The sequence below is a fragment of the Stenella coeruleoalba genome (assembly GCF_951394435.1).
Source record: "Stenella coeruleoalba genome assembly, chromosome: 9".
In the NCBI taxonomy this organism is placed as follows: domain Eukaryota; kingdom Metazoa; phylum Chordata; class Mammalia; order Artiodactyla; family Delphinidae; genus Stenella; species Stenella coeruleoalba.
This window is the reverse complement of record NC_137155.1, coordinates 84,025,238-84,052,310: the sequence shown is the minus strand read 5'-3', so window position 1 is coordinate 84,052,310 and position 27,073 is coordinate 84,025,238. Positions and strand designations below refer to the sequence as shown.

The following is a 27,073-nucleotide window of genomic DNA, read 5'->3' as shown; positions in this document are numbered from 1 at the left end:
TAGCAAATGGAAGGCACATTATAAATGTTTCCCATTGTTGTTACTGCTTTATTATTATCCCCTCAAAATGCCTTGATCAGTGACTTGTAATCAATAAATATTTGCTATTCTGTAGACAATTTCAACAAAAGGCTTTATTTAAAATTACACCTGTTTATGAAGTACTTTAAGGACTTCCCTGGTGGCGCAGTGGTTAAGAATCCGCCTGCCAATGCTGGGGACACTGGTTTGATCCCTGGTCCTGGAAGATCCCACATGCTGTGAGCAACTAGGCCCTTGTGCCACAACTACTGAAGCCCGCATGCCTAAAGCCTGTGCTCCACAGCAAGAGAAGCCACCGCAATGAGAAGCCCGCGCACCGCAAAGAAGCATAGCCCCCGCTCGGCTCAACTAGAGAAAGCCCGCGCGCAGCAACAAAGAGCCAAATGCAGCCAAAAATAAATTAAAAAAAAAAAAAAAAAAAAGTACTTTAACATGACTGTCACTGCCAGTAAAGATAGAGCAATTGCTGTTAGGATTTTAGGGCAAAAGTAAGTAAAGTCAATCCCTTTCTCACACTTCCTATTATACAAAGTTATAACATCCTCACTTGCTAATAGAAGTTCAGTGCCATCCTTACTTGCAATTAGAAGTCCAGGCATGGCACACACCAATCCAGCAGACACAAAACTCTCAAACTCAAGCTCCATAATACTCAACTATACTCCTTCAAAGAAAAAGTTCAGATTACTCCTCTATTATAATAGTTTAGTGCTTTAAAATAAAAACTATACTGGATAAGTCAACAGAATATTATAAAGACTAAAAACACTGTATATGAAAGTGTTTGAGAGTTAAATATGCACTAAATGCTAGTTTACAAATATATTTGAGAAAACCGTAACAACAGATTTCTCCTATTTCAAATGGCTGCCTTCTAACTCCAAAACTAGAATGCTGCCCACTTCAAATCTAGCGCCAGGATAATGAGACATAAGTCAAAGTAAAGCTGTCTCTTTATTCCTGTCCTGCCCCTATGTTCATCAGACCCCTTTTTTTTTTTTTTAGATTCCATATATATGTGTTAGCATATGGTATTTGTTTTTCTCTTTCTGACTTACTCCACTCTGTATGACAGACTCTAGGTCCATCCACCTCACTACAAATAACTCAATTTCGTTTCTTTTTATGGCCAAGTAATATTCCACTGTATATATGTGCCACATCTTCTTTATCCATTCATCTGTCAATGGAGGACACTGGGAGGCGGAAGAGTAAGCTGGGACGAAGTGAGAGAGTAGCACTGACACATATACACTACCAAATGTAAAATAGATAGCTAGTGGGAAGCAGCCACATAGCACAGGGAGATCAGTTCGGTGCTTTGTGACCACCTAGAGGGGTGGGATAGGGAGGGTGGGAGGGAGACGCAAGAGGGAGGAGATATGGGGATACATGTATACATATAGCTGATTCAGTTTGTTATACAGCAGAAACTAACACAACATTGTAAAGCAATTATATTCCGATAAAGATGTTAAAAAAAAAAAGTAAAGTCGCCATCCCACTAAATCATTTCCTGCTTGAAATGTACTTTTTCTTTTTTATTCATAACTCGGCTGGGACTTGTGATATCCAAGTCTCACCCCTACGACAGAAATTTAAGAAGTGAAACCCTGGAAGTAGTCTAACTTAAGACCAGGAAAATATCTCCAGAGTTATTAGATCAAACAATGCCCTTCCAGTTCCCAACTATCTGTGATCCTAACCTGGGTATAGAAAAATTCTGATTACCTTCAGACTCAATTTGTTAAGCCCTGAAAATCAGAAGTCAAGTACCTAGGGCCACATTTCAACTCCAGCTGAGAGCTAGAATGTTTACCTGGTTCACTCTCACATTAAAAGCTGGATGCCAGCATCAATCAGGGACACAGCCATACAGCAGCCATCAACAGGCCACACAGGCCAGATTAGGTCACAGGTCACCTGGCACCCCTCACTGAACCACATCCTACTGAAGGCCTGATTGCCAACCCTTGACCTGGAGAATAGGACAATGGGCCGGCAGTCAAGAGAGTTAGATTCTCCTAGTCACAGCTCCAATTTTAGATTTGACTGATTTGACCAGAGAAATCAAATTGGAGAAAATGTGAAGACTTTTTGAAATATAAGTGGAAGACTTTTGAGTATGCGTCACATATCTAGTCACTTTGTTCAGTAACAAAAATATATTATTTGTAACTTGTTTTGTTCATAAAATCATTCCTGGACTTGTAAAATGACGGTCCGGGGGACAGCTAGCACTTTTTTTCAGGGTCTGCACAGATCTTAAAACTTTACTAAGCCATCTCTATCAGTATGCAAAAGCGGAGTTCGATCTGCTCCTTCTCTCAGACATAAGCAAATACTGAATGAAAGTACTGTCAGCATTTCAGAAGCAATCTGCTACAGAAAAACGCACGGTTTTTCTGTAACGCACTGGAACTCTTTTCAACACCTAAACTGGGGATCCAGACCAAACGAGTGTTGGAAGTCAAATTCATTAAAGTCATACTTTTCTGTCTATATCTGAGTTTCTGGGCTGGGAAACTGGTCTGGGTCTACGTAAATCCATGCTCTGAGCCATCATACAGAGGAACTCCTCTGTAATGTCCCTCCTGCCCACTCTCTTTTTCAGAACTACCAGCCGGAAAAGATACCCTCCGCAAATCCTACAACGTCTCCCCACTTGCATAGATAGGTTCCACAACTCTTCAGCCGTCGGTGACTTTTACCACTCCCCTGGACCTAATCGCTTTTAATGACCACCACCCCCTCCCCCAGGAACAGTCACTCTTCTCAGCTTTACACTTTGTCCCGGCAGCAATCGACTTAACCGTCCCCCGTCTCCCACCACCTAGGACGCCCTTAGACATCCTCACCATTTTGCCCGCCGTCCGGTCCCGAAAGCCCCAACTCCTGCTCCACCTTCATGAGCCGCCCGCCCCCAAGCCCTTCTCAACCCCCAAACCCGGCCGCCGCATCACCTGGCTCCCCGTTGTCCTACGCGCCTCGGCCCCGCCACACACCTTGCCCTTAAACCCGAATCTCGCACTCTGGATCCTACCCCTCCCGGAGGCGGGGGCGGGCAACGCTCTCGGCAGCTGGACTGAGACTCCGGAGGCCGCGCGTCCCCCTCACCAGGCCCCGCCTGGGCCTCTCGACGCGGTTGCCCTCCACAGCCCCCCTGGCCCAGCCGTGCTTACGCCGAGGAGTAGGGCAGCCCGAGCCCAGGGCCAAGCACTTACTCAGGAAGGTAGGTGGAGGAGAAGGAGCTCCACTTGTGTAGCGCGTAGGGCAGAAGCCGGCACTCGGGCGTCGCAGAGACAGCCCCGCCAGCCGCCATCTTGTCAGCACCGTAGCGCCCGCCGCCGACCGCCAGCCGCGCCGGGAGGGGGAGGGGCGGGGCCTGCTTTTAAAGGAGCCGCGGCCCTCCTGGCCGTCAGCTCTCCCGGTCTCGCGTCGTTACCCCTGCGTGAAGCGATAAGTCGCGCGCGGGTCGGCGATTCACTCTGGGGGTCTCCGCCGCTGAGCCCTCCTGAAAGACTGACTGGCGGAAACTGGGACTGGAGTGTGAGCATCTGAGGAGCTCTCCAGTGGGGCTTGGAGAGGAATGTCTCAAATGACTTTTCTTGAAAGCTGAGGTAAGGGGAAAGCCAAAAACATTATGAAAAAAATAAATTGTAGTTATGGGACAGGAAGGGAAAATGAGAAGAAGTTGGAGAAGGGACGCCTTTGAGACTTTGGAAACCACTGCTCTCTCCAGTTTCTAAATTCTGTAAGGAAACAGCATTGAAGGGAATTGCAGTGGAATAGCTAATGGCCTTTCCTTCTGGAGTTGTCCTGGTTTTAAACGTCTTGTGTCCCCCCACCCCCACCGTTCCAGAGTCACATGGAGACAGGAAAAGGAAATGCTTGTGTGTCCTCTCATCCTGTTCAGTTTTCAGTCTGGGATGCCCTTCGTTGTAAGCATTTGTTGAGATCTCTCTCATACCCATCTCGCGCGATTGGTTTGCTCAGTAATGACATTCACCCACAGACCAGAAAAATCCTAAAGGAGTTGGGAAGCTGGGTGTCGTCATTCTTACAGCTGGTAAATCTACCTATTTTTAACCGACAGATATTTAGCCCCCAAATTCTGAAAGAGCAAGAGACAGAGAGTTTCAGGCTTCCCTGGTGGCGCAGTGGTTGAGAGTCTGCCTGCTAGTGCAGGGCACACGGGTTCGAGCCCTGGTCTGGGAGGATCCCACATGCCGCGGAGCAACTAGGCCCGTGAGCCACAACTACTGAGCCTGCGCGTCTGGAGCCTGTGCTCCGCAACAAGAAAGGCCGCGATAGTGAGGGGCCTGCGCACCGCGATGAAGAGTGGCCCCCGCTTGCCACAACGAGAGAAAGCCCTCGCACAGAAACGAAGACCCAACACAGCCAAAAATAAATAAATAAACAAATGTGGGGTTTAAAAAAAGAATATTATTTTTAAAAAAAAGATAGTTTCAAGAAAATGACCACAGAGGGAATAACAGCCCATGTGCTCTGAATGCTATATGGGCATCATACCAGCTCCTTATCTAAAAATGAACACTTGCTCTAAATATCTGGCAGCTTTAGATAATGTTCCCATCAAATACCTGTAGGTCAGCGTTGTGCATGTTTATTCCTTGGCTTAGCCACTGCATTACCAAAGTACCCTTCTCTCACTGTCTAAGTGGTTCTACCCCTGGAAGCCTGCACAGCATCTTCATCTCCACCTGACCAACGGAAAAACTCAAGCAAAGGGTTTTTTAGTGAATGACCAAGTGAGTTGAAACACTTCAGTACTATAATTGTATTCTTTTCCCATTATAATCATTAACCTGCCCAAACTTCCTCAAATCCTTTCCTGACTTCCTGTTTCCACAGAGAAAAACTTAGTAGTAGCCTCCACTAGCATATCAGATGGAGAATGCCAAATAGAAAGGTCACAATATGTTAGCCTTTAAAATCACATGTGCTTTGTGTGTTGCAGCATACTGGGAAAGTATTTGTTCCTTGAGGGAGTGCTATAATCCCAGCAATGAAGTTAGGAGTCCAGAGACAGTGAAGAGGCCAGAGAAGCTTGATTAGTTCCAAAGATGATTAGTGGTTAGTTGGGGGGGAAAGAGATACTTTTAAGGGGAAAAGATTAAGATGGTGACTCAGTTCAATTAGTTTGGGGCTCCAAATTTGCTAATTATACCTCTTACCCGAATGTAAGTGAGTCCTTGTTCTTTTCCAGACACAGAGTTATGGTCCCTGAGTGATCTTTTTTAAAAAAACACATGTCAGTTCTTCCTAAGATGACTCTCTCAGACTTTCAGTGACTTTCTATTCCCTTTGGGTAACACTGAAAGTCCTTAGCATAGGCCTTTCATATCCTGCCTTGATTACCTCTCTAGCTTTTCTCTTCTCTTTCTCCTCTGCACTCCCTACTCCAGGCACGCTAAACTAACACACTGAATTGGCTCCTGTAAATTCTGTGCTCTCTCTGGTCTCCAGGGCTTAGTGTAAACCAAGCCAGGAATACGCTCCCCCATTCTTCACCTGGCTAACTTCTGCTTGTTTTTCAGATTATTTCATTCTGGAAAATCAGTCCTCATCACCTATTTCGGGGTTAGGTGCCTTTTTTTTTACATTTTGTCACCCTGAGTTTCCTTCCTTATCTTAGCAAACATCACAATATATGTTTTTTAATTTTTTTTTTTTTTTAGATTTTATTTATTTTTGGCTGCATTGGGTCTGTTGCTGCGTGCAGGCTTTCTCCAGTTGCGGCCATTGGGGGCTATTCTTCGTTGCGGTGCGTGGGCTTCTCCTCGCGGTGGCTTCTCTTGTTGCGGAACACGGGCTCTAGGTGCATGGGCTTCAGTAGCTGCAACACGCGTACTCAGTATTTGTGGCTCGCAGGCTCTAGAGCACAGGCTCAGTAGTTGTGGCTCGCGGGCTCTGGAGCACAGGCTCAGTGGTTGTGGCTCACGGGCTCTAGAGCACAGGCTCAGTAGTTGTGGCTCGTGGGCTCTAGAGCGCAGGCTCAGTAGTTGTGGTGCATGGGCTTAGTTGCTCCGCAGCATTTGGGATCTTCCCAGACCAGGGCTTAAACCCGTGTCCCCTGCATTGGCAGGCAGATTCTTAACCACTGTGCCACCAGGGAAGTCCCACAATATATTTTTATTTCCTCTTTTTTTCTCATTCTCTCTCCCTAAACTGTAACTCCCATGAAGGTAGGAGTCATGCATATCTTGTTCACAGTTGTATCCTTAGTCCTTTTAGAGTGTCTTGCATATAGTGGATGTTCAATAAATATTTACTGAAGAATGAATTAATTGTGCTAAAAGAGTACTTGGGTTGCAAAGGAAAAAAAAATGCCAGAACTTCTCAGACTACAAAAATGTATCCCTGAGGTATGATTGCCACAGAGAATGTAAAGACCCCGGAAAGCGTGGCTTTCCTGCAGCACAGATTTTACAAATGGTAAAATAATTTAAAGCATTCGTATGTTAACATAAATACAGATAGATATGTTAACATACAAATGCTTTAAATTCGTAGATATATTATGATACTGAACCCCAAATTTGTATAAATGTTAAGATAAAATAGAAGACTAAAGAAATTTTAAAATCTTCAGGAGTCTGCCGTACCTCAGATCTCCTACAGGTACACATTTACCTCCACTGCCTCTGGGGCATTGCGTTCGTCTGTGGCGTTTATTGTAAGGATACATGGGGAAGGTCTGGAGATTGTCAGCAGCCATTTAATCTCTCTAGTTCCCCTACATTACTATATTGATGGCCTCATGGAGAACTGGACAATGGATCATCATTTTTCAGGGATCAACAGCTCTAGTAATCCAGTTATCTTGTCATCTAAAAGAAACCGTCTTTTACTCTCTGATGATGTCTCAACATGCTTCTCATAGTAAACACTTCCCAGAGAGAGTAACTGATTATATTCGGTTTGTCCCCATTCACTATCTTTTCCTGCAATAAAAGATTTATTGAGAGGCTGTGATATGCCAGGCCTTGTTCTGGATGCTAGGGAGGCAGGGACAAACAGAAAAGCCAGACAAGGGCCCTGTTTTCAGGGAGCTTACATTCTGGCAGGGCAACATATAATAAATATAATAAGTCAACTAGATAATTTTAGTCTGTGCATTTTAGGTGCTAGGAAGAGACTACACTGGAGTAATATTGGATGGTAAAGGAAAGTGTCTCTAAGAAGGTAATATTTGCGCCTGTGCAGTGAAAAAGTGCCAACCATGCAAAGGCTGGACAAAAAACATTCTGGGAAGAGAGAATAAGCAAGTGCAATGGGCCTGAGGCAGGGAAGGGGTTGTTAAAGAAAAGAAAGAAGAGAGTGTGGTGGGAGCGTAGTGATGAAGAGAGAGACTGGAGTCAGAACAAGTAGGGCCCTAACAGTCATGGTAAGGAGTCGTGACATGGAAATGTGAAGGGGAGACTTGTGCGAGGATTCAAGCTAAGGAGTAGCGTGATCCATTTTACATTTTGTAAAGATCACTCTGCAAAACAGAAAATGGGTTGCAGAGAGGTAAGAGTGGAAGGGATGAGACTCTACAGGAGGTTAAGCCAGGCAAGAAATGATGGTGGCTTGTACTAAAAGGAGATGGAGAGGAATGGTTGAATTGGGCTGTATTTGGAAGTAAAGTCAGCTAGACTTGCTGATGAGGGAGGGAAGGCAGGAGGAAACGGAAAGAATTAAGGATAACTCTTGGGTTTTGTGTTTGCACCACTGAGTAGCTAGTGATGCTTTTATTAAAAGGAGAAGATTTGGGGTTAGAACAGTTTTGAGGTAGAAGAAATCAAGAATTCCGACTTCAGTGTGGTATATAGGGGATACCTAATAGATATCCAGGTGGATTGTCAAGCATCTGATATGGGGATCTATATTGGTCAGAGACTTAAATCAAACCACCTCATAGGCATTTGACCTTCTTCATATATAACCAATCAGTGCTTTTTTTTTTTTTTTGGCTTAAGCACGGATTCCTGGGCCAATCAGTTTTCCTCTAAACAGCAGAGTCAGCGTAGCTCTGGGTATGGCAGCTCTAGAAAGAAGAAACCATCTGTGGCAGCCTTCTGCAGAAGGGAATCAAGGGGTACAGAACAGTCTAGGGAAAGAAACCCAGAGTATACTCAAAAATCTTGTTTGCAGTCCCAGTTCTGATACTTTTCTAGCTATGAGACCTTGGGAAAGTCACTTAACTTCTCAGCGTCTCATTTTCTACAGCTGTAAAGTGGTTTTAATAAAATCTGTCTACTTCACAGTGGGGTTTTGAAGATCAAGTGAAGGAAGAGGGCCTAGCTCATCTGCTCTAAGTTCTCATTTAGCTCTCACAAAAACTCTGAGAGAGAAATATTATTATTCCCTTTTTCACAAATGAGAAAAATAAGACTCAGAAAGGTTAAATAATTGTTTGTTATCTTTGTTTTGTCCCTCCAGATACATGGGAGGGAAGAGCGTGAGGTTGGGGTATCCCTTCCTCAGACTCCCTGCCTGTATACACAGTGGGCTGACTGGCCCTTTCAACCAAAGGTCACAAGTCCTCCCAAGTGGCCTCTCCACACTACTCTCTCCGGTTCTGGGTTCCAGTAACCACTCCCTCCCCTGCTCCCTGTGGTTTCCCAGTATGTTCTCATATCTTTAGAAATAGTCCCTTTATTAAACCTCTCAAATTGCCCAATTTGAGAATGCCATCTGTTTCCAGCTGGGACCCTAACTGTTACAGTAACTTATCCAAGGCAGTATAGCTAGTCAGTAACAGAGCCAGAATCTCTCCGTTTCAAAAGCCCATCCTGTTGGATTGCATCCCATTCCTCTCAGGTGGGAAGAGACTTAGTAAACTGCAAAGTGCTATTCAAATATAAGATATGGTCAAACAATAGTTAAAAAGCAAAGCAAATCCAGCCGATTTTATTTATTTCCAGGCAAAGGAACATACCAATTGACTGCGGGGGAAATGAAGGTGTTTTTAATTTTTAGGAAGGGGTATCATGGCGTGTTACACTAATTAAAGATTAAACAAATACTCTAAATAGGCTGGAATATATCCACAGCTTTGTATATGATTGCTTAAAACAAGCCCCATACTTCATTGGTCAGGAAAAAAAGTCCTCAGGTAGGTCCTGTAAGGGTCTTGCCTTAGCTCATTCAAAGGAGCATTCCAAGTTCATGGTTTCTTTAACAACTTACAGCTGGTTAGGAGAGTTGAAGCACAACGCAGTACTCAATGTGCTATGTCCTAGGCAAGTTCTGCTGTAAAAAGAATTTCCCTTCACAATATTATTATGCAACAGATGAAGAAACTAATATCCAAATATGTCCGATGTCACATCTAAGGTCATTTGTACAACTGGGCTGTTTGCAGATCTGAATCTAGAACCTAAGTACCTAATTCTCAGTCACTTTTTCCCGTAACGTAATTAATGGAAACTTTTTAGGTCTATACCTACATCATTCTTCTTTAAATCCTCTATAACTAGCACATAATAAATACTCCAGAAATATTTCCTGAATTGAATCTCTTAGTTCCTCCTGAATTTCTTCTCACTCACTGTCTTAGTCAGTTTAGGCTGTTTTAACAAAAATACCATAGACTGGGTGGCTTAAACCACACACATTTCTTTCTCACAGTTCTGGAGGCTGGGAAGTCCAAGATCAAGACATCAGTAGATTTGGTATCTGGTGAGGGCCCTCTTCCTTGTTTGTAGACAGCCAGCTTGTACTTTCACCCCTGGCCCCCAAAATGCATGTCCTCACAGACAAAATACATACAAAATACATACATACTAACCCTAACCCATTCCATCCCAGCAGCCCCAAACGTCTTAACTTATTCCAGCATCAACTCTAAAGTCTAGTCTCATCTAAATGAGATATGAGTGAGACTCATTCTGAGGCAAAATTCCTCTCTAGCTATGAACCTGTGAAACCAAACAGACTAGGATAGACATTCCCATTTCGAAAGGGAGAAAGAGGAAAGAAGGAAGGAATAATGAGTCCCAAGCAAGTCTAAAGCCTAGCAAAGGAAACTCCATGAGATCTTAAGGCTAGAGAATAATCCCTTTGGCATGATGCTCTGCCTTCTGGATGCCCCTGGAGTAGTCCTGCCCCAGGAGCTCTGCCAGGCCAGAGACACACCCACCCAGGGCTCTGCCAGGCGGTGGTCACACCTTGTAGGCTCCAGGTAGCCTCACTCCCAAGACTTTGGTTGGAGGCTGTCTGGCCTGTTGAAACTGAGGTGATTCCTCCCCACACACTTCACCTTTTGAAACCCTGATTTCTGAGTTGCCTTCAGGGTCATTCTTTCCTTGTCTTGAAGAATAGCTTATGTGCCAACTGAATAGCTCTATGTAAAATCCAAGAAGTCCGTCAGTCATGCTTTCTCATTTTTAGTAGTATGGACAGGCTGAGAATTTTCCAAATCTTTAAGTTCTGGTTTCTTTTTGCTCAACAGTTCCATCATCAATTCATTTCTCTCTTCTTACATTTTGCTATGCAAGCAGTCAGGAGGAACCAAACAGCTCCTTCAACACTTTGCTTAGGAATCTCCTCAGCTAGATATACAGTTTCATCACTTGCAAGTTCTTACCTTCCACAAAATGCTAGAACATGAACATAATTCAGCCAAGTTTTCGACACTTTATAACAAGAATCATCTTGCCTCCAGTTTCCAATAACATGTTCCTCTTTTCTGTCTGAGACCAAAATGGCCTTTACTGTCCATATTTCTACCAACATTCTGTTCATGGTTATTTTTATTTTCTGAGAAGATGGAAGCAGTCTCTCCAGCTCTCCTCTTCCTGAGATCTCACCAGAATTGCTTCTAGGAGTCCCTTCATAGCAATACGGACTTTGTCTAGCAGGCACCTCAGGAATCTTCCGCCTCTGCCCGTTACCCAGTTCCAAGGCTGCTTCCATAGTTTTAGGTGTTTGTTACAGCAGCACCGCCACTCCTACATACCAATTTGTGTCTTAGTCAACTTGGGCCGCTCTAACAAAAATATCATAAACTGGGCAGTTTAAACAACAGACATTTATTCCTCACACTATTCCTCAGGTGAACACTGAGACTAGCTTCAGGTATGAAGCTCTGGCCTGTCTTCCCCCAGAAGGTGGCAGCAGCAGCCTCAGCTTGCTGGAGAAATCAGAATTCATCCTTTTGCCTGTTGGCATCCAAACCTAGAAATTCCTGGTTCCAGAGACCACTTTATCCTTCCCTTGGTTTGCTGAGCTTGGTTGAAGCCAGGGCACAGGGAGTGCAGGAACTGGCAATGAATCCTCTCATAAGTGCCTAGTTTTTTTGTAAACACTTTGGTCTGGGCTGTGACCTTGAAGCATGTGTGAAGGAGGACCCGGAAGTCTCTGGTCAGGGAAAAGAGCTTCAGAAAGAAACAAATAGTAACTTAAACACTTACATCCACACAGGCATAAATCCAGAGGACTCCAGCTCACAGTTTGGTGCCACACAAAGAATACAGATTCTAGACCCGGCCTCCCAGCTACCAGCAACTGACCTTGTCATTCAATCTGTCAGAGCTGCAATTTCCTCTTCCACCAAATGTGCACTAGATGATCTTTAAGCACCTGCTAGTTTTTAAATTATGAGTTAGTATACTTTCATTTTTTGGATTAAGTATGGTTGGGCCTTCACCCTTTCAGAGTTTTAAAAATCCCAGACACAACAAAGCACTACTGGTTCCAAGTTAATCCCAGGTGAGCACAGATCCTGGCGAACACTGCCAGCTGCCTAGGCGGTGGGCAGGAATCCCAGGAAATGTCTGAACACCACACAGCTATGGATGAACTGCCAACTGCTGGGGGTTGCTTTGCAAATTACCACATCTAAACGAAGCTGACAAAATAATATTCCAAAAAGCAATTAACACTGATTCCTAGTGTATTTGGAACCAAACGGCCTTTTGGGAAAAGTGAAAGTGGCTCAAAAAAGAAGTATCCCAGCCCTCTGGGTAGAAACATTTGAAGTTAAGGGGGTTCATCAAGTCAGAATCTTTCAGTGCATTTGTCCCATCACCACTGTCGGGGCTCAACCTGGTCTTTGTAAAGGAGGAGACAGAACTTGCTCCTCTCATTTTCCCCCTGCTTCATCCTGCCTGCTCTCACTTTCATTGCCTGTACTGCTTAAACTTTCATCCATCCATTCAGTAAACACTTGGGCACCTCCTATGTGCCAGGTGCTGGCATACACCTAGCTATTAAGGAGCTCACAACCAAGTAATCAGATATTAAACAGGTTAATCCACAAAGCATTCAGAAAGAATTAGCCTACAAAATATAAGGTCATAATGATGGTCATAGTCGTGGTTAGCAGTAGCATTATCGCTGTAAGGCCAAAGGCCAAATACCATATTTCCTTATTAAAGCTATCTCCAGAGCATAGTAGAATCATCTAGAGATAATCCCATAGGTCTAAAGGCGTTGGCTCCTGTGGGTTTTCTTTCTATTTCACATGAAAGTCATCCTATTAGAATCCCTTCCTAGGTTAGAAAGCTTTGGCTCCAGAAGGACACTGTGAATGGAAATATATCTATGTTACCTGGCGTGAAAGGATGGGGCTGATTGGGGATGTCCAGCTTCCTCTACCTTTTCTTTTTTTTAATACATTTATTTATTTATTTTATTTTTGGCTGTGTTGGGTCTGTTGTTGCGTGCCGGCTTTCTCTAGTTGAGGTAAGCGGGGGCTACTCTTCGTTGCGGTGCACGGGCTTCTCATAGTGGTGGCTTGTCTTTGCTGTGGAGCACAGACTCTGGGCACACAGGCTTCAATAGTTGCAGCATGCGGGGGCTCAGTAGTTGTGGTTCGCGAGCTCTAGAGCGCAGGCTCAGTAGTTGTGGCTCACAGGCTTAGTTGCTCCACGGCATGTGGGATCTTCCCGGACCAGGGCTTGAACCCGTGTCCCCTGCATTGGCAGGTGGATTCTTTGCCACTGTGCCACCAGGGAAGTCCCTACCTTTTCTCCTTAAGAATATTAGCATAGGTGATGGGCAGGTTAAATAAGTTCCAGTGTTACTGAAACAAAGAGAACTGGACAGAGGGAACTGGGGAATAACGGAAATAGGAGAACATGGTGATAGCAAATTCTAGGTGGCTCCACACTAGAAAAGAGAACCCGAACAAGCCAAAAAGTAAGAGCGCACAGGGATGTCCAGCAGGACAAGGGACTGAACTGAGCTATATCGTAGAACAAATGAGCATAAAAGAAGCAAACTATTTCTCCTGGTTCCCAATCTGAGATCCATCTGAGGATATCAACTGAAGTTTGTCTTCAAAGAGACACCAGATGTTGGAATCAGGTCAAAGTATTTCTCAAATGTAAATTTTTATAGAGACTTTCTTACCATGTTGATCATTTTGATTTATTTTCTTCCAGTATATTTCCAAATAAGTTCAAAATGATCTCCCTCTCCCCCCACTTCCACAACCAATTTTTAGCAATGCCACTTACTAAATATATAGTACAAAGTTTGAGAACCTCTGGCCTTTGGCCTAATTTTATCTGATTTATTGTTGGAGACACTGCTCTCGTAGCCCAAAAAATAACCAGCCTTACAATGGGATTCTCTGATGAGCACATTTCTATGGTTGAGAACTTTTTCCCCTTAAATCTTAGGAGAGTGGCAGGCAAGAAGCTGTCTATAACTGACAGCTGAGCTCTCTCCTCCCTTTGGAATTTCTCCTGAGAAGTCAGTCTCCAAAAACCAGATACTGCAATGGCAGCTAGCTTGGACATCCACTTTGTAACGTTTCCATTTCAATTTTCCCACCTTATCCACCAGGTCTACAATTAAAATGATTTTAGTGCTTAGAGTTGTGAACAATAGTGAATCAGCATTTCAAAGAGAATTGGTAACAGGTGATGGTGGTATAAATGGCACATTCTAGAGGTCCCACATTCATTTTAAAAACAAATCTAAATGCTTTTTTCAAAACCCCTACACTACTCAGTCTGTCGTCCCCTTTGTTTATTCATGTTTCTCCTCCCCTTCCTCTCTCTTCCTGCCTAGCTATCTCCTTCACCTGTTCTCCCACCTTATTACTGTCTTTCTGTCTTATTCCTCTTACCCCTTGTTTATCTGTCTTGGCCCTCTGCATCTTCCTGTTCCTTCTCCATCTGATTCCATTTTTTTTACTCTGTACTGTCTCCCACTTACCTACAACACATACTTCTCTCCTCTATTTCACCATCTTTCCCACTTCTGGCTCCTTAGTTGACTACGCTATAGAACAAAACCATTGTCAGATATTTATAATTATTAAATAAGATATTTTGTTAATTTTAAAAGCAGATAAGTTCTGAAAATGCTATATTTTTTTCCTCCAAGGAGAAAAAATTTTCTTGCTCATGGTTAGCAATCCTTACATGCTAACTATAATAATTATTTTTCTTATAACTTCCTATGTTGGCCCCAGATTACTTTTTTCTTGTAGTTCGGTGACCCTCAATAGAAAAATGGTTCTCTGTTCTTCAGTAATCCTGACAACAGCAGCTGACATCAATGTAGAAAGAAAAGCAAGCTAAAAACAGTAGTTGAGTGTATGCATCCTGAATTGCATATTCAGTTGCAAAATCATCATCATCATTATTATTATAATTGCAGAGGGGAGGCATTTAAATAATTGTTCAAAGTGTCTTCTTGAGGAAGTAACTATATCAGGGCCAGCTGTCACAAACCAACCTACAATAATAATCCTGTATGTGCATCTTCAGTATTCATGGCAACTGTTCAATAACAAATTTAAGCATTCATCTAATGTCCTTAAACAACCTAGAAAATAACAAACAAACCTTGATCAGACCCAGTGTCTCACTTGGTAGTGACCTGTGGTTTTTTTTTTTTGCGGTACTTGGGCCTCTCACTGTTGTGGCCCCTCCCGTTGCGGAGCACAGGCTTCGGACGCGCAGGCTCAGCGGCCATGGCTCACGGGCCCAGCCGCTCCGCGGCATGTGGGATCTTCCCGGACCGGGGCACGAACCTGTGTCCCCTGCATCGGCAGGCGGACTCTCAACCACTGCGCCACCAGGGAAGCCCCGGTAGTGACCTGTGTTTTTAAGCAGTGTCCCAGAACAACCTTAGAGTCATAAACCACACACACAAAAAATTGCACCATCAATTCAATGGCAAACTGGGGGGATGGGCCCAGCATCCACCTGCTATGTTATGGCAATAAATCTAGGCACACAAGTAGAGTGGAAATCAGATAGGTACATCAGCAGAGAAATATCCACAAAGGTAGACATGTTTTATTGACTTTAAATTTGTAAATAAATGGGAACTGTGAGAAAAGAGGGACGGTTTTATTTTTAGTTTACTTGTGAAATCACCCAGAAGAATTTGAGATTTTTCTCTTCCCAAGATACAGCTATGAAATGACTAATAGGAATTAAGTGAGCCTGCACCAGGAACTGAATGTGCCACTTCACTGGGAACAGAAAATGTTCCCCTGATAGAGGCTGTCCTCTCAGATTAGTACCTGGGGTGTTTTAAAAAGAGACTCAGCCAGACGCGAATGTGGAGCATTTATAAAGAGCAAGAATCATCCAAATGCCTTTGCAAATTTTCCCCATATCTAGTACTTTAGAGTCATGTTTATATCTTAACTTCTACATTCCTGAAAAAACTCAGGAGAGAGGGAGAAAAAATTTCCTGTCAAATTGTTTTTTTCTTGCTGGCTACGGTGGCTTTCCAACAGGAGTCTTGCTAATGGCTTGGCCTGAGCAATTTTAGAAAGGTGAATGACCCAAGACTGCCTAAGAAAGTTGCTAACTGCTCTGATCCAGCCTAACTAGGTTCTAAAACTCATATACCTAGTTGCAGTGGCTCAATACTATTTGCATATTTGCATCCCCAGCTAAAATCAACTTGCCTATACACGGCCTCATCCTGTTTCAGTAATTTAAATATTTTCTACAGAAGTATCAGAAGGCGCACTGATTGACATTTTAAAGGTTGTTTCAAGGCACAATCTGTGTATAGTTTTTTAATTGTAAAAGTAAAACACCACCATAATGAAAATAAATTCGAACTTCAAAAAGGCTTAAAATGGAAAGAAAAATCTTTCCACTTTTATCCCAACGTAAACACTGTTAACTATTTCTTGTGTATTTTTTCCACATGGGCATATATAATATATATTTACACCATTTTTCCACAAAGCAGATCATATAATAAACAGTGTCCTATTGTGAGATAATATAAAATAAATACATTGAACTGTGCCACAGTTCCAGCACAGAGCTCCTAAAACCCTTGTAAAGCCTAAGTGATAAGAACACTGGGAGCATCTTTTGTTCTAATATTTGGTCTTTGACCCTGCTTCCTGACACAGAGTTCCTAAATCTCTTTGAATTTTCTGGGGGTTTGTAGCCTCTTTTGTTCTAGTGAAGTGAGCTATTGGTTGGCTCCTGGATGAGGGCTGGCCCCAGAAAGACCAAGCCAGGATTAGAAGCTTGGAATTTTCAGCCACACCACCCATTCTCCAGAGAGGGAAAAAGGAATAGCAGTAGTATTAATAATCGATCATGTCTATGTGATGAAGCCTCTATAAAAACCCCAGGGGCTTCCCTGATGGCACAGTGGTTAAGAATCCACCTGCCAATGTAGGGGACATGGGTTCGAGCCCTGGTCTGGGAAGATCCCACATGCCACGGAGCAACTAAGCCCATGGGCCACAACTACTGAAGCCTGCACTCTAGAGCCCGTGTACCACAACTACTGAGCCCACGTGCCACAGTTACTGAAGCCTGCGTGCCTAGAGCCTGTGCTCCGCAACAAGAGAAGCCACCACAATGAGAAGCCCGCTCACTGCAACAAAGAGTAGCCCCTGCTTGCCACAACTAGAGAAAGCCCCTGCGCAGCAACAAAGCCCCAACACAGCCAAAAATAAAAATAAATAAATAAATAACTTAAAAAAAAAAATCCCAAATAGCAGAATAACTGAGGCAGAAGAACGGATAAGTGACCTGGAAGATAAAATAGTGGAGATAACTACTGCAGAGCAGAATAAAGAAAAAAGAATGAAAAGAACTGAGGACAGTCTCAGAGACCTCTGGGACAACATTAAACGTACCAACATTCGAAATATAGGGGTTCCAGAAGAAGAAGATAAAAAGAAAGGGACTGAGAAAATATTTGAAGAGATTATAGTTGAAAACTTCCCTAATATGGGAAAGGAAATAGTTAATCAAGTCCAGGAAGCACAGAGAGTCCCATACAGGATAAATACAAGGAGAAATACGCCAAGACACATATTAATCAAACTGTCAAAAATTAAATACAAAGAAAGCATATTAAAAGCAGCAAGGGAAAAACAACAAATAACACGTAAGGGAATCCCCGTAAGGTTAACAGCTGATCTCTCAGCAGAAACCCTACAAGCCAGAAGGGAGTGGCAGGACATACTGAAAGTGATGAAGGAGAAAAACCTGCAGCCAAGACTACTCTACCCAGCAAGGATCTCATTCAGATTTGAGGGAGAAATTAAAACCTTTACAGACAAGCAAAAGCTGAGAGAGTTCAGCACCACCAAACCAGCTTTACAACAAATGCTAAAGGAACTTCTCTAGACAAGAAACACAAGAGAAGGAAAAGACCTATAATAATGAACCCAAAACAATTTAGAAAATGGGAATAGGAACATACATATCAATAATTACCTTAAATGTAAATGGACTAAATGCTCCCACCAAAAGACACAGATTGGCTGAATGGATACAAAAACAAGACCTTTATATATGCTGTCTACAAGAGACCCACTTCAGACCTAGAGACACATACAGACTGAAAGTAAGGGGATGGAAAAAGATATTCCATGCAAATGGAAACCAAAAGAAAGCTGGAATAGCAATTCTCATATCAGACAAAATAGACTTTAAAATAAGGACTATTAAAAGAGACAAAAAAGGACACTACATAATGATCAAGGGATCGATCCAAGAAGAATATATAACAATTGTAAATATTTATGCACCCAACATAGGAGCACCTCAATACATAAGGCAAATACTAACAGCCATAAAAGGGGAAATCGACAGTAACACATTCATAGTAGGGGACTTAAACACCCCACTTTCACCCATGGACAGATCATCCAAAATGAAAATAAATAAGGGAACACAAGCTTTAAATGATACATTAAACAAGATGGACTTAATTGATATTTATAGGACACTCCATCCAAAAACAACAGAATACACATTTTTCTCAAGTGCTCATGGAACATTCTCCAGGATAGATCATATCTTGGGTCACAAATCAAGCCTTGGTAAATTTAAGAAAATTGAAATTGTATCAAGTACCTTTTCTGACCACAACGCCATGAGACTAGATATCAATTACAGGAAAAGATCTGTGAAAAATACAAACACATGGAGGCTAAACAATACACTACTTAATAATGAAGTGATCACTGAAGAAATCAAAGAGGAAATAAAAAAATACCTAGAAACAAATGACAATGGAGACACAACGACCCAAAACCTATGGGATGCAGCAAAAGCAGTTTTAAGGGGGAAGTTTATAGCAATACAAGCCCACCTTAAGAAGCAGGAAACATCTCGAATAAACAACCTAACCTTGCACCTCAAGCAATTAGAGAAAGAAGAACAAAAAACCCCCAAAGCTAGCAGAAGGAAAGAAATCATAAAAATCAGATCAGAAATAAATGAAAAAGAAATGAAGGAAACAATAGCAAAGATCAATAAAACAAAAACTGGTTCTTTGAGAAGATAAACAAAATAGATAAACCACTAGCCAGACTCATCAAGAAAAAAAGGGAGAAGACTCAAATCAATAGAATTAGAAATGAAAAAGGAGAGGTAACAACTGACACTGCAGAAATAAAAAAGATCATGAGAGATTACTACAAGCAACTCTATGCCAATAAAATGGACAATCTGGATGAAATCAAGAAACACTCCCATTTACCATTGCAACAAAAAGAATAAAATATCTAGGAATAAACCTACCTAAGGAGACAAAAGACCTGTATGCAGAAAATTATAAGACACTGATGAAAGAAATTAAAGATGATACAAATAGATGGAGAGATATACCATGTTCTTGCATTGGAAGAATTGACATTTTGAAAATGACTCTACTACCCAAAGCGATCTATAGATTCAATGCAATCCCTATCAAACTACCACTGGCATTTTTCACAGAACTAGAACAAAAAATTTCACAATTTCTATGGAAACACAAAAGACCCCGAATAGCCAAAGCAATCCTGAGAACGAAAAAAGGAGCTGGAGGAATCAGGCTCCCTGACTTCAGACTATACTACAAAGCTACAGTAATCAAGATAGTATGGTACTGCCACAAAAACAGAAAGATAGATCAATGGAACAGGATAGAAAGCCCAGAGATAAACCCACGCACATATGGACACCTTATCTTTGATAAAGGTGGCAGGAATGTACAGTGGAGAAAGGACAGCCTCTTCAATAAGTGGTGCTGGGAAAACTGGACAGGTACATGTAAAAGTATGAGATTAGATCACTCCCTAACATCATACACAAAAATAAGCTCAAAATGGATTAAAGACCTAAATGTAAGGCCAGAAACTATCAAACTCTTAGAGGAAAACACAGGCAGAACACTCTATGACATAAATCACAGCAAGATCCTTTCTGACCCACCTCCTAGAGTAATGGAAATAAAAACAAAAATAAACAAATAGGACCTAATGAAACTTCAAAGCTTTTGCACAACAAAGAAAACCATAAACAAGACCAAAAGACAACCCTCAGAATGGGAGAAAATATTTGCAAATGAAGCAACCGACAAAGGATTAATCTCCAAAATTTACAAGCAGCTCATCCAGCTCAATAACAAAAAAACAAACAACCCAATCCAAAAATGGGCAGAAGACCTAAATAGACATTTCTCCAAAGAAGATATACAGACTGCCAACAAACACATGAAAGAATGCTCAACATCATTAATCATTAGAGAAATGCAAATCAAAACTACAATGAGATATCATCTCACACCAGTCAGAATTGCCATCATCAAAAAATCTAGAAACAATAAATGTTGGAGAGGGTGTAGAGAAAAGGGAACACTCTTGCACTGCTGGTGGGAATATTAATTGGTTCAGCCACTATGGAGAACAGTATGGAGGTTCCTTAAAAAACTACAAATAGAACTAACATATGACCCAGCAATCCCACTACTGGGCATATACCCTGAGAAAAACAAAATTCAAAAGGAGTCATGTACCAAAATGTTCATTGCAGCTCTATTTACAATAGCCCGGAGATGGAAACAACCTAAGTACCCATCATCGGATGAATGGATAAAGAAGATGTGGCACATATATACAATGGAATATTACTCAGCCATAAAAAGAAACGAAATTGAGCTATTTGTAATGAGGTAGATAGACCTAGAGTCTGTCATACAGAGTGAAGTAAGTCAGAAAGAAAAAGACAAATACCGTATGCTAACACATATATATGGAATTTAAGAAAAAAAAAATGTCATGAAGAACCTAGGGGTAAGGCAGGAATAAAGACGCAGTCCTACTAGAGAACAGACTTGAGGTTATGGGGAGGGGGAAGGGTGAGCTGTGACAGGGCGAGAGAGAGTCATGGACATATACACACTAACAAACATAGTAAGGTAGATAGCTAGTGGGAAGCAGCCACATGGCACAGGGATATTGGCTCAGTGCTTTGTGACAGCCTGGAGGGGTGGGATAGGGAGGGTGGGAGGGAGGGAGACGCAAGAGGGAAGACATATGGGAACATATGTATATGTATAACTGATTCACTTTGTTATAAAGCAGAAACTAACACATCATTGTAAAACAATTATACCCCAATAAAGATGTTAAAAAAAAAAATCCCAATAGTATGGGGTTCGGAGAGCTTCCAGATAGGTGAACACAACCACGTAATTGGAGGGTGAAGCACTCCTGCCCTCGGACCCTCCCAGACTTTGCCCTGTGTATCTCTTCATCTGGCTGTTCATCCGTATCCTTTACATTGCAATTTATCAGGTAATAAACTGATAAACTAAGTGTTTCTCTGAGTTCTGTGAGCTGTTTTAGCAAACAATTCAATCCAAGGGGTAGGAAGTCATGGGACCTTCCAGTTTGTAGCGAAGTCAGACAGAAGTTGTGGGTGAGCTGGGAACCTACTGCTTGAGACTGGCATCTGAAGTGGGGGGGGCAATCTTGTGGGACTGAGCCCTTAACCTGTGGGATAGTGTCCAGGTAGATAGTGACAAGATTGAATTAAATTGTAGGACACCCAGCTGATGTCACAGAGAATTGCTTGGTTTGGGGAAAAGTCCCATATCTGGTGTCATAAATGGTGTAAGTGTGGTAGTGTGAGAGTGAAGGAGAGACACACAGGAGGAAGAGTGAGTTTTTCCTAAACACCTATACCTTGCTTTATTCATTTAATAATATATCAGAAATATTTCCATGTCAGCATATATAGATCTTCCAAGATCTTTTAATCATTGGATGTGCCATAATTTATTTAACCATTGCCCCATTGATGAACATTTAAATCATTTCCACTTTTTATTATAAACAGTGTTTCCATGAACATCTTTATATGTGTCATTGGGAATTTGTATGGCTCTATCTTAGGATAAATTCCTATAAATGAAATTGCTGGGTCAACATATATATATATACATTTAAAAATCGGGTTAGATGGTGCCAAATTGTAATCTCCAAATAGTTGTTCCATGTCTGTCAACAGTATAAGTTCACTTATACCCTTGTCAAAACTGAGTTTTATCAAACTTTCAACCTTTTGTCAATCTGATAGATAAAAATGGTATCACATTGTTAGGATTTGCATTTTTCTAAGCACTAATGAAGTTGTATTTTTTTCCAAGTAGTTCTTGCCATTCTTATTTTCTTTATGAAATATCTGTTCATATTCTTTGCCCTTTTTCTGTTTATTTTTTTCCTTGTAAAACTGTAAGATCTCTTTATATAATAAACACTTTTTCTGTTGGGTTACAACTAATTTTTTTCTTCTGTGCCATTTGTCTTTTGGCTCAATTTATGGTATTTTCTTGTTGTTGTTGTCATATTTGTTTTTACCATTAAAAAATTTTAAGTGTTTTACACTAAAGCATTTATCAGCATTTTCCTTTTTGGTTTCTGAGTTTTGTCTATGTTTTAAATTTTAGCTCTCTTACAAGATTGGTCTCTTTACAGTTGCCTAAACTTTAATGCAGCAGGGCATGATTTGAATTTCACTACATCATAGGTACAGGTTCAAAAATTTAGATTTTACTTTGGAAAAACTTACAAAGTCAAGGTCTTTAAGAGAAGGGAGGGCTGAGAGACCCCTTCCTCTTAGTGTCCCTGGCTGACCTGTTGGCCTTACAGAATGGTTTTCTAGAGAAGGGAATTCTGCCCCTCTTTTGGTCTCCTTCTAGTATACAGCAAGTTTGAGAGTAGCCTTAACAGTGAAAGGAATAACCAGACTGTCTTGGCACCAGGCAGCCTGGATTTTGGTGCCAGCTCTTTACCAAAGTTGTCTGGGAAACACACACAAGCTGCCTACCACCTAGACTTTTGGTCCCATGGGATGTTACACAAGAGAAAGGAAGCCAGTGGTCCCATGAGAAGCTGAGCTTGTGTACAGTTCCTCAGGCTAGGAGAAGCCCCTTCCTCAGCTTCAACCCCTCATACCCTGGTCTGAGCTAACTTATTGTCCAGGCAACACAGAATGAGCACCCAGGTTCATTTAGAACAAGCCTGCTCTTTGTATCATATTAAGTCAGTAAAGAGTCAGGCAGTGGAGGTGAGACTAACACTTTTCACCCCCAACGTTTTATTTAGGAAAATTTCAAACCTACAAAGCTTAAAAGAATGATACAATAAATGCCCCTATACTCTTCAACTAGATTCACAAATTGTTAACATTTTGTCACCTTTGCTTTATCTCTTTCTATAAAAATACATTTTTATCCATTGAAGAATTTGAAAGTAAGTTGAATACTTTATGAAGTTTCACTCAGATTAAGCGTACATCTCCTAAGGATAAAGGCATCCTCCTACATAACTGCAATACTATTTTTAGATCTGGGAAAATTAATGATTCAATATATTTAATTCCACATTCAAATTCTTATAATCATCCAAAATGTCTTTTATAAACATCTTTTTTTGTTTGATCCAAGATCTTAACAAGGTCCATACATTGCATTTGATTCTGTCTCTCAAGTCCAGTGCCCCAAGGTGGACATTTAGCAATGCCTGGAGATACTTTCGATTGTCATAACTATGAGTGCTACCGGCATCAAGTGGACAGAGGCCAGGGATGCTACTAAACATCCTAAAATACACAGGACAACCCCCCACAACAAAGAAGTATTTATTCCAAAATGTCAGTTAGTGCTGAGATTGAAAACCCTTGTTCTAATCTATCTAGAAGTCTCCTCACTTTTTTGTTGTTGTTTTTCATGATACTGACTTGTAGTATTCAGACCAGCTGTAACGTAGAATGTTCCACACTCTAGGTTTTTCTGATTCTTTCCTCATGATTAGTTTTCCATTTAAACATATTTAGCAAGGATATAACATAGATCATTTTAACAGTTAGTTATTACTGCATAGCAACCCACCCCCAAACTCAGTGGCATAGGTATTTCAGCTGATCTGGGCTAGGCTGGGTTCAGCTGATTTTGGTTACACTCATTCATGGATCTGCAGGCATTTGACAGATTGACTGGGGGCTGCTGGTCTAAGATGACCTTAGCTGGGGTGACTGGGCCTAGCCCCATTCATCTGTCACACTTAGCAGGCTAGCACTGGCCTGTTCTCACGGAAGAGGCAAGGGTCTGAAAGACAGTGGAAGTGTGCAAGTTCTTTTGAGGCTTAGAACTGGCACTCTATCACTTCAATGGCATTATGTTGGCCAAAGAAGGTAACAAAGCCAGCCTAGACTCAAGTGGTAGAGAAAGAAACTCGACCTCTTCATGGGAGTTGCTGGAAAGTCACATTGCAAGGGATGTGCCTGTTGCACTATCAAATTGATATTGTGTACCTCTAATTGCATGATATCAGGGGGTGTATACGTCAGGTTGTCCCACTGGTAGTGATGTTAAGTTTGATACTCGATTAAGTGGTAACTGACAGAGTTCTCCTTTGGACAGCTCTATTTTTCATATATGCAAGGTGATACTTTGGTGCACTGTGTCTATCCTGCTTGCCATTGTATTAGTTTCCTAGGGCTGCTGTAACACAGTACCCACAAATTGGCTAGCTTAAACCAACAGGAATTTATTCTCACAGTCTGGAGACTAGAAGTATGAAAACAATGTGTTGGTAGGCTCCCTCTGAAACCGTAGGGGAGAATTCTTCCTTGCCTCTTCCAGTTTCTGTTAGCCCAGACATTCCTTGGCTTGTAGCTGCAGCACTTCAATTCAGCCTCCATCGTCACATAGCATTCTCCATATGTATCTGTATCTTCACATGACTGTCTTCTTACAAGGACACCAGTCATATTGGATTAGGATCCCACCCTTCTGCAGTATGACCTCATCTTAACTAATTACATCTGCAATGAACCTATTTCCAAATAAGATCACATTCTGGGAGCCTGGGGGGGAGGCTCCATTTTTTGAGAAACATAATTCAACCAATGACACCCATCAACCCTTCACCAAAAGGTTTTATCATCCACTGATAGTCCTTGATTGAATCAGTTATTACACTGAGGATTGTACAACAGTGTTTCTCTTAAGCCTCATCATTTATTCAACGTTTATTAGCTGACATTTTTCTGTAATGAAGGTTTTGTTTTCCTTTTTCTCTCCTATCTCTTCTTTCCTCCCTCCCACTTTTTAAATCACTTTCAATGTGTGACTTTTTTTACAACCATCATTTTTATACAACCATACAAACAATATTTTGGTGATCGAATTGTCTCAAATTTGGCTAATTAGAGCCCATAAAGTCAACTCTTAACAAATAAAAGTACAATAAGTATTTAAACTTGTATTAAAATTTAAATTCTTCTTTTTTAAAATGTGGCTACTCCCACTAATCTATCCCATAGGACCTACTTCTGATGTCCAAATAAATTGGGGCCCATATTTTTCTCCGTGGAGAGGCTATGTGATTGTTCTCCATGGGAAAATTCTCATCATCATTCCCAAAGTATAGCCATTTTTAAAAGCTGTCATTTATTGAGTGCCTTGCTTTACATATGTTATTTTCATTGTCATAATAACTGTGCCTTAGTAATGTTACTACATATTACAAATGAGAAATCTGAGGTTCAAAGTGAGATACTAGAAAGAGCATGGATTTTGCAAGCTCATAGTTTGAATGCTGGCTCTATCACCTATTAGGTATGTGATCTGGGGCCTCTGTAGGCCTTGGTTTGTTTATCTATACTATGGGGTTGATGATACTTTACTCACAGATTTGACCCAGCAGCTCATCTAACCTAGAGCAGGTGTTTATTAGTTCTCTTCTTTCCATATCTTGATGATGGGCCATGACTTCTAGGTCATGTTGGATAAATGACTGTGCCACAGAGTCCACTAGCAATTAATGAGGAGTTGATCAATTTTATTAATTCAGAATATGCTCATTACTTATTAGATAGCTTTACCTAAGTTCCAGCTAAAGTTTACCTTTAAATATCTTTGGGGAAAAAAAAAACAATTTCTTAAATAATATTGTGGGAAGCAGATCATATCTATTCAACTTAAGAGAACAACTTTGGGGGAGATCTTTTGCATTTGCATAGGAATCTTATTTACAAATCAGTATCATTTACAAATCAATTTTCAAACTATGTAGGCTCAACTTTCTTTTTGAAAACAGTGCATTCATTCATTCCACAAATAGTATTGAGCATCTGCTATGGCCCATGCAATGGTCTAGGCATTTGGGATACATCAAAGAATAAAATAAATATTTCTGCCCTTGTTTACCTTCAATTTGGGGGAGATAGGTGAAAAACAAATAAATTTGAAAATTGTACAGAGTATTAAAAGTAGGTAAGTGCTAATGAGAAAAAAAGCAGGGGTGTACAGGAGGGGATTGCTATGTTAAGTAGGGTTGTCATCATTTAAAAGGTGAGAGCTGAGCGAAGACTTGAAGGAGGTGAGGAAATTGGGCATGTGGCCATCTGGGAGAACAACAAACGCAAAGGTCCTGAGCAGGAGTGCGCTTGGCCTGCTGGAGGCACGGTAAGGAGGCCAGTGCGGCCAGAGTGCAGTGAATGAAAGGAAGTATTTTATGCAGCTAACACTTAGATAGCCCTTACTCGTAGCACTATGTTAAGCACTTAAAAATATTAACTGGGGCTTCCCTGGTGGCGCAGTGGTTGAGAGTCCGCCTGCCAATGCAGGGGACACGGGTTCGTGCCCCGGTTCCGGGAAGATCCCACCTGCCGCGGAGCGGCTGGGCCCATGAGCCGTGGCTGCTGAGCCTGCGCGTCCGGAGCCTGTGCCCCGCAACGGGAGAGGCCACAACAGTGAGAGGCCCGCGTACCGCAAAAAAAAAAAAAAATTAACTAATCCTCAACAACTATGTGGGTACTGTTTTTTCTCTTTTCCAGATGAGGAAACTGAGGCACAGGAGGGTTAAATAACTGCCTCCAAATCACATAACTAGCAAATGATAGAGGTTGAACTGGAGCTCAGGTAGTCGGTCTCTAGAGACTTTTGGTACTCTTGAGTACCCAAGTATGCTATCCTGCCTCCTAGTTCCTAAGAGGTGAGGTCCAATAACTGGAGACTAGATCCCCAAGGTCATTAAAGGCCATTGAGGATTTGAATTTTTATTCTGAGTGATACAGATTTTGAACAAAAGAGTGACATGTCTGTTTTCGTCATTGTTCCAGGAATTTCCAAAGTAGTTACATACTTTAGGTATGTGTTACTCTGGGCATTTAATATGCCTATGTAAAGTCAAAAGGATTTCAATTTATGGGAAGAAAGAAATTTTGATATGTATAATTTAGAGATGATATCCCATCAAATATCCTTTGTGTAAGAGTGATCTCTCCTGTTT

The 27,073-nt window shown here is 41.6% G+C and overlaps 1 protein-coding gene across 3 annotated transcripts in view; it reads right to left on the bottom strand.

Moving 5' to 3' along the window:
• Positions 1–27,073, bottom strand: part of MKLN1 (muskelin 1) — a 354,266-nt gene that overhangs the window by 178,445 nt on the left and 148,748 nt on the right. The window contains exon 1 of one of the 3 annotated variants that reach the window (XM_079932676.1): positions 3,267–3,970. The exons of 1 other annotated variant lie outside the window; for it this stretch is intronic. In XM_079932676.1, the coding sequence (XP_079788802.1) occupies positions 3,267–3,364 (98 nt within the window). In that variant the 5' untranslated portion in view covers positions 3,365–3,970. Of the gene's footprint in view, positions 1–3,266; positions 3,971–27,073 lie in introns of those variants that run through there. One more of the 3 variants, XM_079932673.1, reaches the window with a different exon arrangement.